The 12,966-nt window shown below is 37.4% G+C and overlaps 1 protein-coding gene and 1 pseudogene across 2 annotated transcripts; one reads left to right on the top strand and one right to left on the bottom strand.

Moving 5' to 3' along the window:
* The first annotated feature begins 1,917 nt into the window (after positions 1-1,917).
* On the top strand, positions 1,918-3,664 carry LOC111346516 (uncharacterized). Its single transcript, XM_022953804.2, has 4 exons — positions 1,918-2,100; positions 2,239-2,343; positions 2,441-2,536; positions 3,182-3,664. The coding sequence occupies exons 1-4, from the start codon at positions 1,948-1,950 to the stop codon at positions 3,662-3,664; spliced, it is 837 nt and encodes a 278-aa protein (XP_022809539.2). The 5' UTR covers positions 1,918-1,947.
* Positions 3,665-3,920: 256 nt separating this feature from the next.
* Positions 3,921-12,955, bottom strand: LOC111346515 (uncharacterized; annotated as a pseudogene). The gene is made up of 13 exons (XR_016000481.1): positions 12,648-12,955; positions 10,598-10,630; positions 8,967-9,172; positions 8,786-8,817; positions 8,531-8,656; positions 7,993-8,200; positions 7,542-7,690; positions 6,324-7,267; positions 5,889-5,968; positions 5,557-5,664; positions 5,041-5,236; positions 4,580-4,647; positions 3,921-4,442 (listed from the first exon to the last, which is right to left on the bottom strand). The product of XR_016000481.1 is annotated as an uncharacterized LOC111346515 (transcript).
* Between the last annotated feature and the right edge of the window lie 11 nt (positions 12,956-12,966).

Here is a 12,966-nt window from a genome sequence, read left to right on the forward strand (position 1 = left end):
GAAGCAGGCTAAACGAAAGCGTGCACAATGTGTCACGTCATCCAAGTTAATGCCGAGAACTAAACAACAATGCGAAATATGGCGGGAGATATACTCGAGTGTTGTCCAAGAACTTCTTAAAGCTCAGGTAAATTGCATCACGAAGTCGTTCATGGAATCCGTATAAAATAAAATATCTGTATCATGTAATATCCGTATGAAATAAAAGTGCAGATTAAAGTGATCCAAGTATAACTTTGTCGTTGAAGTAACATGCATTGTGCAGTATGTTGTTTTGCTGTGGTTACTTGGCAGACGTAACTTGATGTAACCTTGAGAGATTGTTCAGTAAGCTGTATTCTTCATCGCAGGAGAACTGTAAGACAGTGCTGTTGTCATGTACACATGTCCTCTCTAAGTGATGCCTCTAAATGAAGTCTATTTGAAGAGAAGGGGATAAAATGAACATGAATTTTGAAATTGTAACGGTACTACAATGAAAAACAGGTCTACTAAATGGATTTAGTAAAATAACTCGTAACAACTGGTGATACTGGATAATGACTCACATTTCACAAGCCACTTCTTGACTAGCTATCAAATGAAAGACAGTTTGTTTACTTTATCATTATGAAAATTACTGCTCTAATTATTATTGCTATTAGTACTATTACTGCTGATTTCTAATTAAATGAAAGCAATCTTGTCATTAATTTTGTGTGGTCTGTTTCAAATATGAATCTATACATGTATGTTGGCTAATTTTCATTTGACAGTAATGTACAGCCTTGCCTTGTGACCAAGACTCTGGCTGACTGAGTTTATTAGCATTCTTTGAATCACTACGGGGTATCAATTTCTATTTTTTGTCTTTAAATCTGTCTGAATTTTCCATAAGAAATAATCACTTAATAGTACTAAGAAATGAGGTCCATAATTGCGTTATGATCTGTGAAGTCTCTAAAACACCTGCTTGTATATTTAAGTGAGATGTTTGTAAATATATGATCAATTAATGTTCTATTGTAAGTTGTGTCTGTTGATATCAACTGTTTCTAACATTTATCTCTAAAGAATAAATTCCACAAAGGTAGCTTGTTTGCCTCAATAAGACAATTTACATTTAAGTCTCCAATAATAATGTTGTTCTCTGTCAAAATGGTATCTAACACTTCTGAGACTGCCTGACAAAGTTGTCCTCTGGGAATTTTTGGAGAGCAATAAATACCCAAGACTGTACAGTTCTCACAAATTGTGACTTCAATCCCAGTTATTTCAATACCCTGTACATTGTGACAGGAGGGATATCCAGGGCAATATGGGATTTTGCTAAACACAGTTGTACCACCAAAAGGTCTTGATCCGAGACAACAGTATGTATAAGGACTGTAATTTCAGAAGAGATTTTAACCAACTATGTTATATTTGATACAATGAAATATATGAAGTTCATACATTTTTACGAATCAACTTAACGGCCTGCTCCCAGTTGGCTTGTTAGCTCAATAATTTGGTAGAGCGCTGTACTAGTATCGCAAAGGTCAGTGGTTCAATTCCCGTACAGGCCTGATTTTTTTCAGCTCTGATTTTCGCTATTGCTTAAATAACGCTATCTACTGCGAGGATCATGCATCATATGTATGCTATATTTGTCACAAGAATCTTGGGAACTGTCTTGTTTCTGCAAAAATAGTGATATCAGAACTTGAATAGTTCAAGTATTTGCATTGTCTTGTGTCTACGCACTAATCTTGCATTCAGGTAACAGAGTTTTAGAATTGAACTAGTTATGTCACTAAGTGGTGATATACAAAGTTTAAGTTTAGCAGTACTGTTGTTCACAAAGGCCCATTTTCATCCGAGATCCTTTGCAGTCATTTGTTTTTGTTTGGAAGCCCTCTATTGTTACATGGCGAACTCTGATTGGTCAACTATTTTAATCCCGTCTCCCGGTCTTTTCCAAACAAGATGCATCACGATGTGCAAAGAAAGCAGGAGTTCCTTCTTTTAGTAATTATGGAAACAGACGAATCTATTGATTTGCAAGTACATGTGGGATTCAACGCCTACGGGTCAAGAATCTATGCGGGGAGCGAAGAGGAGATTTCAGATGATCAAGAGGTAGGCAACAGATCGGTAAAGCCACATGCAACCATTTCATTTGATGTTGCTTCAAATTTTGCTAACTTCTTCCCTATCTTTTCCTGGCTTAAAAATTTTCTTTTCCCTTGGTGTTGCAAATGATGTGTAACTGTATAGGTGTCTGTGACCGAAAGAAAAGGTCAGGGTTTCTCTCTGTGTAAAGCGGCGAACAAGAATTGCTCGACTCGGTGCAGATGTCCTCAATCGAAATGCAAAAACAAGGTAAGTGCGAATCATAGCTCACAGCTTTTAATAAGTTCATTTATCCTATAGAAATTAAAGCCTTATCAAGATTAACATCGCGATGTATCTTCCTCAGGCCCGTGAGAATACCCAAGAAAACGAAAACGAAGCCATTGATCCCGATGGAGAAGTACAGCTTGCAAGAGAAGTTCAATCTGTGACTCAAATCGAGGTGTGTATAAAATGCGTTTTTCAAATTGCATAAGGAACATGTTGCAGTGAGCCTACATGGAATAACGTACCCAAAGAAAGAAGTAGCTCATATTAATGAGACGTCTTCTAACTTTTGACACGCTATCCACGCAAAATAATTGACAACACTGTTGGCCATATTAGCCTTCAAACTACTGGGTACATACCACAAAGTTCATTTCTAAAAGCCAGGCTGGGAGAAATTTCCAGTTATCTACGGGCACACTATGTACTCTCACCAGCTAGACAACTCTATAATGAGATAGCATTCGAGTGACAAACTGCTCTGACGTACTGTAGAGTTTTGAAAAAAAAATGTAAATATATGACGTGTACATGTAAAGGTATTTTAGTACAATAGGCTATTTTACAGTTGTGTACTTAGTTGCCAAGCCTTTGATTCAGAGTGAGGCTGAAGGTGACCTTGTTATGATAGAGACCTGTATCTAGTTAGCATGATAACAAAGTGATTTACATTTGAAAGGCAGTAAGGTTTGTATCACAACAAGGTGAACCCTAGCCTCACTCCCATTCAAAGGCTTGGCAACCAAGCACACAACTGTAAAATGGACTATTGCTGGAAACAAGAAAGTAGATTGATGTTTCATAATTTCTTTTTTTACAGGAATTTCTTGCCCCTCTTCAGAGAGAAGACATGGCTTACCTTCTAAGGAATGTTTTGGCTATGGGGAGGGGAAGCTTAGACTTTGCCAAGAAGCTTCTTCAAAAAAAGAATGCACCTCCATCTCCCCCTCCAAGTCCTGGTGACAATTCTCCCGTGTGGTGCAAATGTAATGCGTGTAGGCCAATGCCGAATGAAATCGAAAATGTTTGTTGTAAGAGGGTGACCTGTATTACAAGATTTCAGGCATTCAACAATATTTGTCTAGACAGGGACAGCCTTGAGGTTTGCATCAGGGCTTGCTGCGACATTCGGGCAGATGAATTCAATTTCTCCATGGAGGGTTTCAGGAAATCCGCCTATCGACAGTTTGTCCTGTGGAGGTTTGGCAAACTCGGCCGGGGCAATAGGAGGGTAGTGCCCTCATGTGTAGTATTGTCAATAAGAAGAATATATCCCTCAGCAGATGGTCAATATATGGGATAGAGAAACAGCTAAATAGTTCTGAGAGAGTAAGAAGTACTCCCATATTTTTTTTCCCATTTCATTCACACTTGTATTGTGAACTAGTCCATTCTATGCTCTGCATTAGAAGTAGTGCATGCTAAGTGTTTAAAAAAAGACAGGGTTATTTTCTCCCCAATTTATGATTAAAAAAAAATTACCCAGTTGTATTTCATGCAAGCATGAGCTGGATAAAGTCTATCTCTGCAAAAATAACTCTCTCAAAGAGACATTATGATCACTGGTATTAAAACATGTTCCTGGAATTTACGATGAAACAATGTTTGAATGTGTTTCATCTTTATAAGTGCAATATGTTTAATATTTTAGAAGAAAAAATATAAATGATCAGCTGCTTCCCCAGTTGCACTCTTCCACTTTTTCAAAGGCGGCTTAGCAAGACGAGATGGCCCTTTCATCAATTCCTCAGTAGAGGGTGCTGCCTTCATGGCAATAGTGGGAGCAATCTGCTTTGGGTTGAAGACATTGTCATCAGTTGTCTGAGAAAAGCTTCCCTCAGAAGACAACGCTCCTTCAACATTTTGGCCATGAGAAAGGGGAAATAGGAGTACCCAGCTTTCTCTTCTTTGACAGTCTCTGCATGGAATTTTTGTGTGCGCTTAGAGTACTTTCTGTGGCCACGCTCCTCTCCAGCTGCATTCAGTTGCTGCCCTCTACAAAGATGCATATTGTGGTCGATGGCAGCCAGCATAATACGCGTGATGAAGTAAGGATACCTAAAAAACACCAAGTCAAAAGACTGGGTTCTTTCAGCTATGACTACAAATTAACATTACACAACTCTTACTACTAACATGATCAATTCAAAAGAGCCGGTCCACTATAAATAATCATCATCATACGAGTCACTTGAAATGTAAGTTCTAAGTTTCTTACTCAAATGCCTTCTCTTGGGAGCATATTTTGTCAGCATACTATTGTAGCTTTCAAGAACACTTGTGTGCCTACAAGAAACACAGATCATACAACTAATCAATTAAGACAATGGTCTGCCTACTTGACTTGTACCCCCCCCAACCCTCCAAAGAAAAGAATAAATCTCATACTGTGATTCTTCCTTACATTCAGTTGTACAACAATTACTTATCCCTGATTACTGAAACCTGATGATCTTGTGAACCAAATTCGCTCTCCCATCTAGGCTTAAAAAAATTTAAATTCCACTGATATTAGAGGAATGAAAGAAACATAACTAAAATCCGTTAATTGACTGTGTAGTGGTATTCTCCTTCCCACTCACAGTACCATATATTTAATTACCCCAATCTGATTGCAGTTTTAACTTCTGCTCATGACCTAATAAGATTGTACGGTTAGTGATAGAACTGGAGACGAACCTGAAACGAACATAGAATGCCAAGTTACTAAGCCACTTTTTATCTAGGACCACTTTTCTTAAAGCTGCCAAAGCTTTTGAAGATTCTTCAGGTAGGTCTTTCCATTTGATGGTGTCTCCTCTGGGGAATGCCTGCATTCACCTTCTGCCCATTTATGCTCATCACGAACATGATGTAGTACCCCAGACCAAACTTCCTGCAAGTCGATGATTCAAAATAGTCTAACCTGCCACTCAGTAGACACAAAAAGTATGCAGTATTGTTGATTTGGAGGTTTCAAACATTCCCATGACTTGACGTGTAACTGAAAAGTACATCTGGCTGGGAAACACTTGTAAAAATGTTGTCAGATTTGAATCCTTTATAATTAAGCATTACCAAAGAAGAGGACACTACATACACACTGCCTAGGGAGGACTCAGCAAGTGTAATCAATTGTAGTGAAAGGAGTATTAATGTCTATAATTGTAAAGTTTTTGATTGAGGAGTACATCAAAAAAATCTCTATTGTTTTACCTTTAGCTCACCGACACGTCCTTCACAGTTTTGGCAGCAAAACCAAAAATGACTCACAATATCATCAATCCACTCTTTAAGTGATTCACATCCTTTAACTCGAGCAGCCTGCGACAAAAACGAAGTAAATTATCTGTTAGGAATCATTATTTGCTTCCAATTTAATCACAAAATTTTCCTGAATTCTTTTTTATTTTGCCCCTAAAATCATTTTTCTGGGAATTCAGCCATACTGATCTTCTATAAGTAATATGTGATAAGTGTTTATTAGTCAGAGAAATGTATCATCATCCATCATCACTTTTTAATAAGAAAATGAAATAGCCACCTACTTGGTGAATACACTTGCTAAGTTTCTTGGCCTTATGCCAAATGCCAAGCGAGTGGAACAACTTTAGTTGTGGAAATTTATCTGTCAAGATATAAAACAATGTACAAGCAGCATTACAATCACTGACATAAATTAAACCACAGCCACACATATAGCTCTATCAGACATTTTATGTCCTTGTAAAAATGAAAACTGCGGGTAATGATTCTTCTAGACAGAAAGTTCAGATATATCACATCTGACGTGTGTCTACTTCCATTAAAATTTCAAGCATCAACTTCATTTGAATCCAGCATTTGTTATTACACATTCTGTAATAATCAAGTTTACCAACAGAATTTCCTGGTAAAGATAAAGTGATCACTTGCCTACATTAGTGCATTACTTCTTAAACTACACTAAAAATATTTCTTAGATAAATCCCTAACCAATGTACCTTTCATTTCGCGCACCAATTTTACGATAGAGGATGAAGCATCTGTCGTTATTTCACTAAAAGGAGGAACAGTGGCCATTCTTTCCAAGAGTCATCGAACACCCTCGTTTTCCATAGTTTCCACTGCCACCAGTTTCTCTCTTGTCAACAACAGCCATGTGAACGACAACTTTAGTGGCATGTTCCATCAAGGTATAGACACAATACCTTGCAGAATGACCAGGTGAATCATTTCTGCCATCTCCACACAAACATATCTCTTCATACTGCTTAAGAATGTCGACTATCAGGGCATTCATTTTGTTCCAAACATCACTAATAACAGGAGCAGCACAATGCTTCTGAAAACGTGTGAATGTATTGCTGCTAATGATGCTCAGTCCTAGGGCTTTGCACGTAGAGCAAATTTGCTATAATTGTTACCAGAAATTATTATCGCTGCAGCCAACAAATTATCATTAAGATAAAAATCTGAATTGTGCTTTGCTCCCAGGACCTCTAATGAAATCCACCTTTGGCTGTGCCCATTTCTACATTTCCTTGTGATCTCAACTCGTGATCCAATGGAAGTCACATCTTGTGTTACACAGAGAACTTCTCCACAAACTTTCCCTCCACTAATGAAAGCACATGTGTCTGTGGATAGTTCGACCAACTTATTGATGGAAACAATCACCCTCATGCGCGAGTATAAAGCAAGGTATGCCTTCAGGTCTTTCACATCAGTCAACTGAGAAAATGCTTCTTCTAGCTTTTTCAAGGTTTTCTCTTTGTTTTTCTCTACTGACTTTGAGCCTTCAACCACCTGCTCCTCTGGCTGTGGACCAGGCTCATCACCAGCTACACATTCATCCTCATTGGATTGGCTACTGACAAAACTGTCACCATATAGAGGATCAATCATTGTCAGTGTCCTCTCATCTTCCTCAGAGCTGATGTCCATGCTGTAAATAAGCATCAAATAAATATTTTATTCATGAAAATAAATTCACTGAAATAATAATAATAATAATAATAATAATAATAATAATAATAACAATAATAATAACAATAAAACATCTGACAATGATAGTGGTTCATTTTAACATGAAGTGCTTATAAGGATTTCATGTGTAATAATTATGACAAGATAATAACTGTCAGTACAGTCATGCATAGTCTGTTCACAAGAGTTATTTGTTCCAGTTTATACCTATGACATAACCAAACATCACATACCTAGCTTCATTAAAATGTTGAGTACCATCAGTAGTCTCGTAAGGTTCATTTTCACCTAAACTCCACTCGCCAAACTCACTATGTTCTTCCACAACCTCTTCACTGGATATGTCTGACTCCTGTGGAGTTCTTCCAAAATGACAGTCATGCTACATGTACACAATGTAAAGATTCATAAGTTTGAGTATTTTGGGAGTGTCTCCAAAATTCAGCACGTAATTCCCAAATTTGAGGATCAGAACTGTTATTTGCACATGGTTTTGCTCGAGGAGCATTTGTTCGAGCTCAACCCCCCCCCCCCCTGTCCAGCCACATACAAACAGCATTAACATATTTTTAGGCTCTTTCATCAACATACAACTCTTACTGCACCATGCTCATGAGAAGTCAACATGTCCCAGATGTACAGAGGTACACACAGGGTATACAGTATTGCCACATGCGAGCATACCTTTGTTCCAGCTCTAGATATTGGTGGTTGTCAAAGGCTGAGATGTGTTCGAAGGACACTTTCAGCTGCTTCACTTGCATTGTCACTGTCTGCACTATCATTTTCATCAGGACTAAGAACAGAATATGGATTCCCTGCCAAACTGTTACTGGTTTGTGCAAACACCTCCAACCTTGATTTCTCTGGATCTCCAGTGATATCAACAAAACTTGAATACAATAAAACAATCAAGTGTAAATACTTGCAGCCATCTAAAAAATAATTATCACACCTGTTGGTACCGTTTTTTGTATGCACTAATTTCTGGAATCAACCACCAAAAAGGTCCATGAAAAAAGAGTCACAACCAATACAAACTGTACACAAATCACGTTTTGTTTGAATCACATATCACAGTATCTCTAATAATTACAGTAGCAAAAGCTATTTGGCACAAAAACTCAGTAGAAAATATTAAATATATATATATATATATATATACATTTTAAAAACCCTGTGCCAAATTCTTTTAATAACTGCCATTTTTCAAAAATAGCACCTGTCAGAGACTACACTTGATGTCCCAATCTGTTTTGAAGGGGAGGCAAATCCGGGCACAGGCAGCCGTCTGCACGAACTGGAGTGGACATAGCTGGGAGGCTACTGCTATAGTCATTCACAGACACTATTAAAAAGAAAAACATAGATTTGGTGAAGAACACAGTAAACAGTTTTGCAGCTAAATATTTGAGACTGAAAAATCATAAATCGAGTCTGTATAAAACTTGTATATATACTTGTCTGAAAAGCCTACCTGATGTTGAAGGAAATCGTTCGGCTTCAGCACTAAAGAAAATATAAACAAATAGCCAATATTGACCAAAACTGATTTACTTTACTCATTTCAATTATAGAATAATGACTTGTACAAATGAGATCGCTTACATACATATCTCAGAATCTAAAGTAAAAATCAGTCAAGCAATTATTCTCACCTCAAAAAAATATCCCCAGAGTCTCTAGTTCCATCGTAGGAACACTGCAATAGCATTTCTGCAAAAGCACTGTCTGTAGTGTTGCCGAAACCCATGGTTATTTTCCTTGCCCTCCATAAATCATACACAGACTCTCTAAGTCGAATAACCTTTGCCAAGCCGGGCAGACTCGGCCTTCCTCTTGACCGCTTCTTCGGTGGCATCAACTTTTCAAATAACGTTTTTCACCGTCATACATGTAAGAATTAAAAACTACTGATATCAATACTACAATAGCTTGTTGTTCGCACACGATTCAAGATGGAACTTTGAAAGCCCTAATTAGTAAGATGCTAGAAGATATCAAAGCGATTCCACAACTACGTGGAAAATGGCGTATTTTTCATATATGAAAAATGATCCGGGTGCGCAAGGCATCTCGGTTGGAAACGGGCCTTTAATCACTCCATTTCTTTCTCAACAGTGGCATGGATAACAATTTTGTCTTCACAAAGATCAGTTATATATAAGCCTTCAAAGGTGGTAACTCTACTTAGTGCCACAGAGTGTACATGTGGAATGGTTCTCTTAGTACTTAAGTTGACAACAATTTTAGTTTCAGTATCCCCCTGTGATCTATGAACTGTTTTTGCTGCTGTAGGGCATAGCAGAGACTGTTTTCTGACAACTTGAGTTGCTTTGTTTTTACCAACAAAAAATTGTATGGTAACTGGTTTTACTGGAGTCCATGCCCCATGGTCAATTCCTTGGGTATAGAGATGTCTGTTCTCATGTCTAGTTTTTTTTAACCAGACTCTGAGTGATCAAACTGTACCCAAACTATGCCTTAGTGTTTGCTTTGCTGATTTAGTTGCACAAATTTGATGATATTCCCAGCACCATGCATTTGTCATGCCATCTTCAGTTCATATATTCATTACAAGCTGAATTCACCTTCAGCACGGTAGAGGTTCAATACCAACTGCTTAGTTTTTCTTGGGTCATTTGAAATTTGTCTTAATATTTTTCCTTAAACCTCAGAAGAGTTAGCTCCAATAACACTGTCTAGTGCTGTGATTCTGTTTTTGTTTCCTATATCTACATTATGTACTTCATCATTAAATTAATCTACCTTAGTTTGCATTTTGTTTATATAGGTGGGGTGCATTAAATGGGTTGTTTGTCTCTTCTTGCACAACTCTTTCTTTCAATTTTACAACGTCACTTGCTGTGTGTTTACCTTTACATAACCTAGTAAGACGTTCTGCAAACAACTTGCTATCTCTTTGCCTCATGATCTCAGTGAGCTCAAACATTGAAAAGTGCTATTGTCACAGAATTGGAGCAAGAACTGTGTAAACTGAATTTTGGAGGTCTTTAAATATGTAGTCATCTATTACTGGCTCTAACTGGAACAAATCACCAATGGTGATAAAAATAACATCACCAAAATCATCTTTGCAACCCTTACTAACTTTAAGCCTATTGTTAAGCTGTATGGCAAACATATTCAAATTTCATCCAAGAATATCAATTTGACACCTCCAAAGTGAGTTGTCAAGGTGTTTTGTCAATTTAAGTCAAGATATATTGTTTGTAATTTTTCAATGACTGATAGGCAGGAATAGCAAATGCACTGTGAACAGTTTTACCTTTAATGTTGTAAGCAGCTTTCCCAGTTGAACCTAATAGTAAGACATTAATTTGATGAAAATCATTGCCAGCTCTTGTGTTAAAATACTTAAGGGCTGCCTGATACAAGGCTTTTAGAAGATGTGATTTGCCCACACCAGCTCCACTACTCAGAAAGCGATAAAAAGGAGTTTCTGTGGTTTCACTAGGGTGCAAAATGTGATTAAAAAAAGTTCTTTTTCCTTTTTATTTATAATCATTCCACGATAACCACCATCTGGTAATTCACTTGATATAGGTGGCGTGATGTGGAAGGAATTTTGAAATCATCTGAAAGGTCAATGTTCATTGAAATCAGGATGTAAATCTTCATTACCAAGAGCTTCCTTCATCTTGCAGTTTAACATTTTGCGCATTTGGTGCTACTAAGTCATACTGGGAATCACTAACTTCTGTGTCATGTAAATGCTGTTCAGTGTCATTCATATCTTCACTGCAGACAGCATACTGATGCATTTGTTTGTCTACTTTTTCTTTCAAAAGAAGGAAATGCTCCTGATATGAAGAGCTACCGCCTATTAAATCAGCTTTTTCATTTCGCCAACGAGTAAAAAGCATAATAAGTTCACGGAAATGTTCTTCAGAGTAAGATTTCACATTAAATCAGCGAATTCATCATCATCATCATCATCTTTCCCTGTTTCAAGTAGGAGGTTATCTGTGTTGAAACTTTTAGATTTTTTCCCAAATGAGTTTTTGGGTGAATTATACAATGCAGCCCAATCAGGCAGTAACATTCTCTATGCTTGTTGGTCTTTCTATGTACCTCTTAATAAGACCAGTAGAGTGAATGTCTGCAGAGTCATCCTCCATTTCTTCTATTTCATTCATTGGTTTCAAAAGCTGAACTTTCTCTTCAGGGGGTGAAGTGGTGATAAAAATTACCTCTCGAGAGCTTTTCCTTGTTGGTAGCTAATGAACTATATGTAAACTGCCTCTTGAGCACTGATCTCCACACTATTTAAAAATTTAATCTCAATATCTCACTCTTGCTGCTTTATGCTGCAATTTCGATTTCCTTTCTTTGCCTCCTCACAATGCTTGTTGTAAAAAGCTGATGCATTCCCTTCTGAGCTTTTGAAATATATGATACAATGTACATTGCACAAGCATAAACATCCAAAACAAACTATAATTATATCCATATTTGCTCTCCATGCACTTAGATGGACATTGTTGTAGTTGTTCATTAGGATTTCTTTCCAAAAATATGGTGGGAGAATTTGGGCTAGATCAAATAGCAAGATAATAGTTTTGTTCAGTGATGTCCAGATTAATTAGCAATTGTTTAAAAGTGATGTCATCTGCCTCTTTCATATCATTCTAATGCCTACTGATATGTTTGCAATTTTCTTTATGTTTTCTAATACGTCACTTTCAGAAACATCACTGCCAATAGGATGTAAAATGCTCGTTGATTTCATTGTAGGCTGTGGATAATTAAATCTGCATTCCATCTTTTATTTTTTACACGAGTTTGAGAGTGCCTATGAATCTGTTTGTTGACAAGCAGTCCCAGTTCTGGATCATTAACTGATTTTTCACAAGTGATTATTTGATCAATAATACACTGGTGCATCTTCAAGTCAAATTAACATATTAATATGTGGTGAACCTCTCTGCTGGTATTCAACTCTGAAACCAGTCTGAAATTTTTCCTAAGGGAGTAGCACTGCTCATTAGAAGGCGCCTTAAAAGTTGATTGGTAACCACACGTCACTGGGTCACTCTGAATCAACCTTGACTTTTCCTCCCAGTTTAAATTATCTAATTCATGATCTCAATAATCTTTAACATCAACAAACTTGCCTAGTATTTTTAGGAGATGTATCCATTGTGTTTCAGCTAATAAAAAACTACAAAACAAATTTTCAGGACCAAATAGTGAGATTTACAACAAATGTTTCAAACGAAAAAATTTCAACGCTAACAATCATACGTAGCAGTGTTCAAACTGCCATAATTAGTGCCCTTTTAGCATTAATTGACACGAAGTAGACAAACAAGTACCTTAATTATGTGGCGCTCATTTGTGCTCATCATTGCATGAAACACCGACAGGAGGGTCTTGGACGTTTTCAGAGGATCGCTGAGTTCATTCCGCCATACTGATCACATGAAATAAAGCCTTCCAAGGGAACTTCACGCTCTGATTGGACCTCAGAGCGAGGTTTAAAAATAGCTCGGCCGAGATTCCCAGTGAGGAGAAATGCACGTGGCCATTCGCAACTATTATTTTATAAATTGAGTTGATTTTAGGCCGTATCTGACTGGGATTGTAATTAATCGGGCTTTCCTGGGAAAGCCCGAGTCTTAAAATGCAAGCCGT

Source organism: Stylophora pistillata, chromosome 1 (genome assembly GCF_964205215.1).
Source record: "Stylophora pistillata chromosome 1, jaStyPist1.2, whole genome shotgun sequence".
NCBI classification, from domain to species: Eukaryota; Metazoa; Cnidaria; class Anthozoa; order Scleractinia; family Pocilloporidae; genus Stylophora; species Stylophora pistillata.

Bases quoted from the DNA above. Each gene is read 5' to 3' on its own strand.
- LOC111346516 (XM_022953804.2), top strand. From the start codon at position 1,948: ATGCATCACGATGTGCAAAGAAAGCAGGAGTTCCTTCTTTTAGTAATT. The intron at 2,101-2,238 runs GTAGGCAACAGA...GTAACTGTATAG, and splicing joins AGATTTCAGATGATCAAGAG to GTGTCTGTGACCGAAAGAAA. The intron at 2,344-2,440 runs GTAAGTGCGAAT...TATCTTCCTCAG, and splicing joins AATCGAAATGCAAAAACAAG to GCCCGTGAGAATACCCAAGA.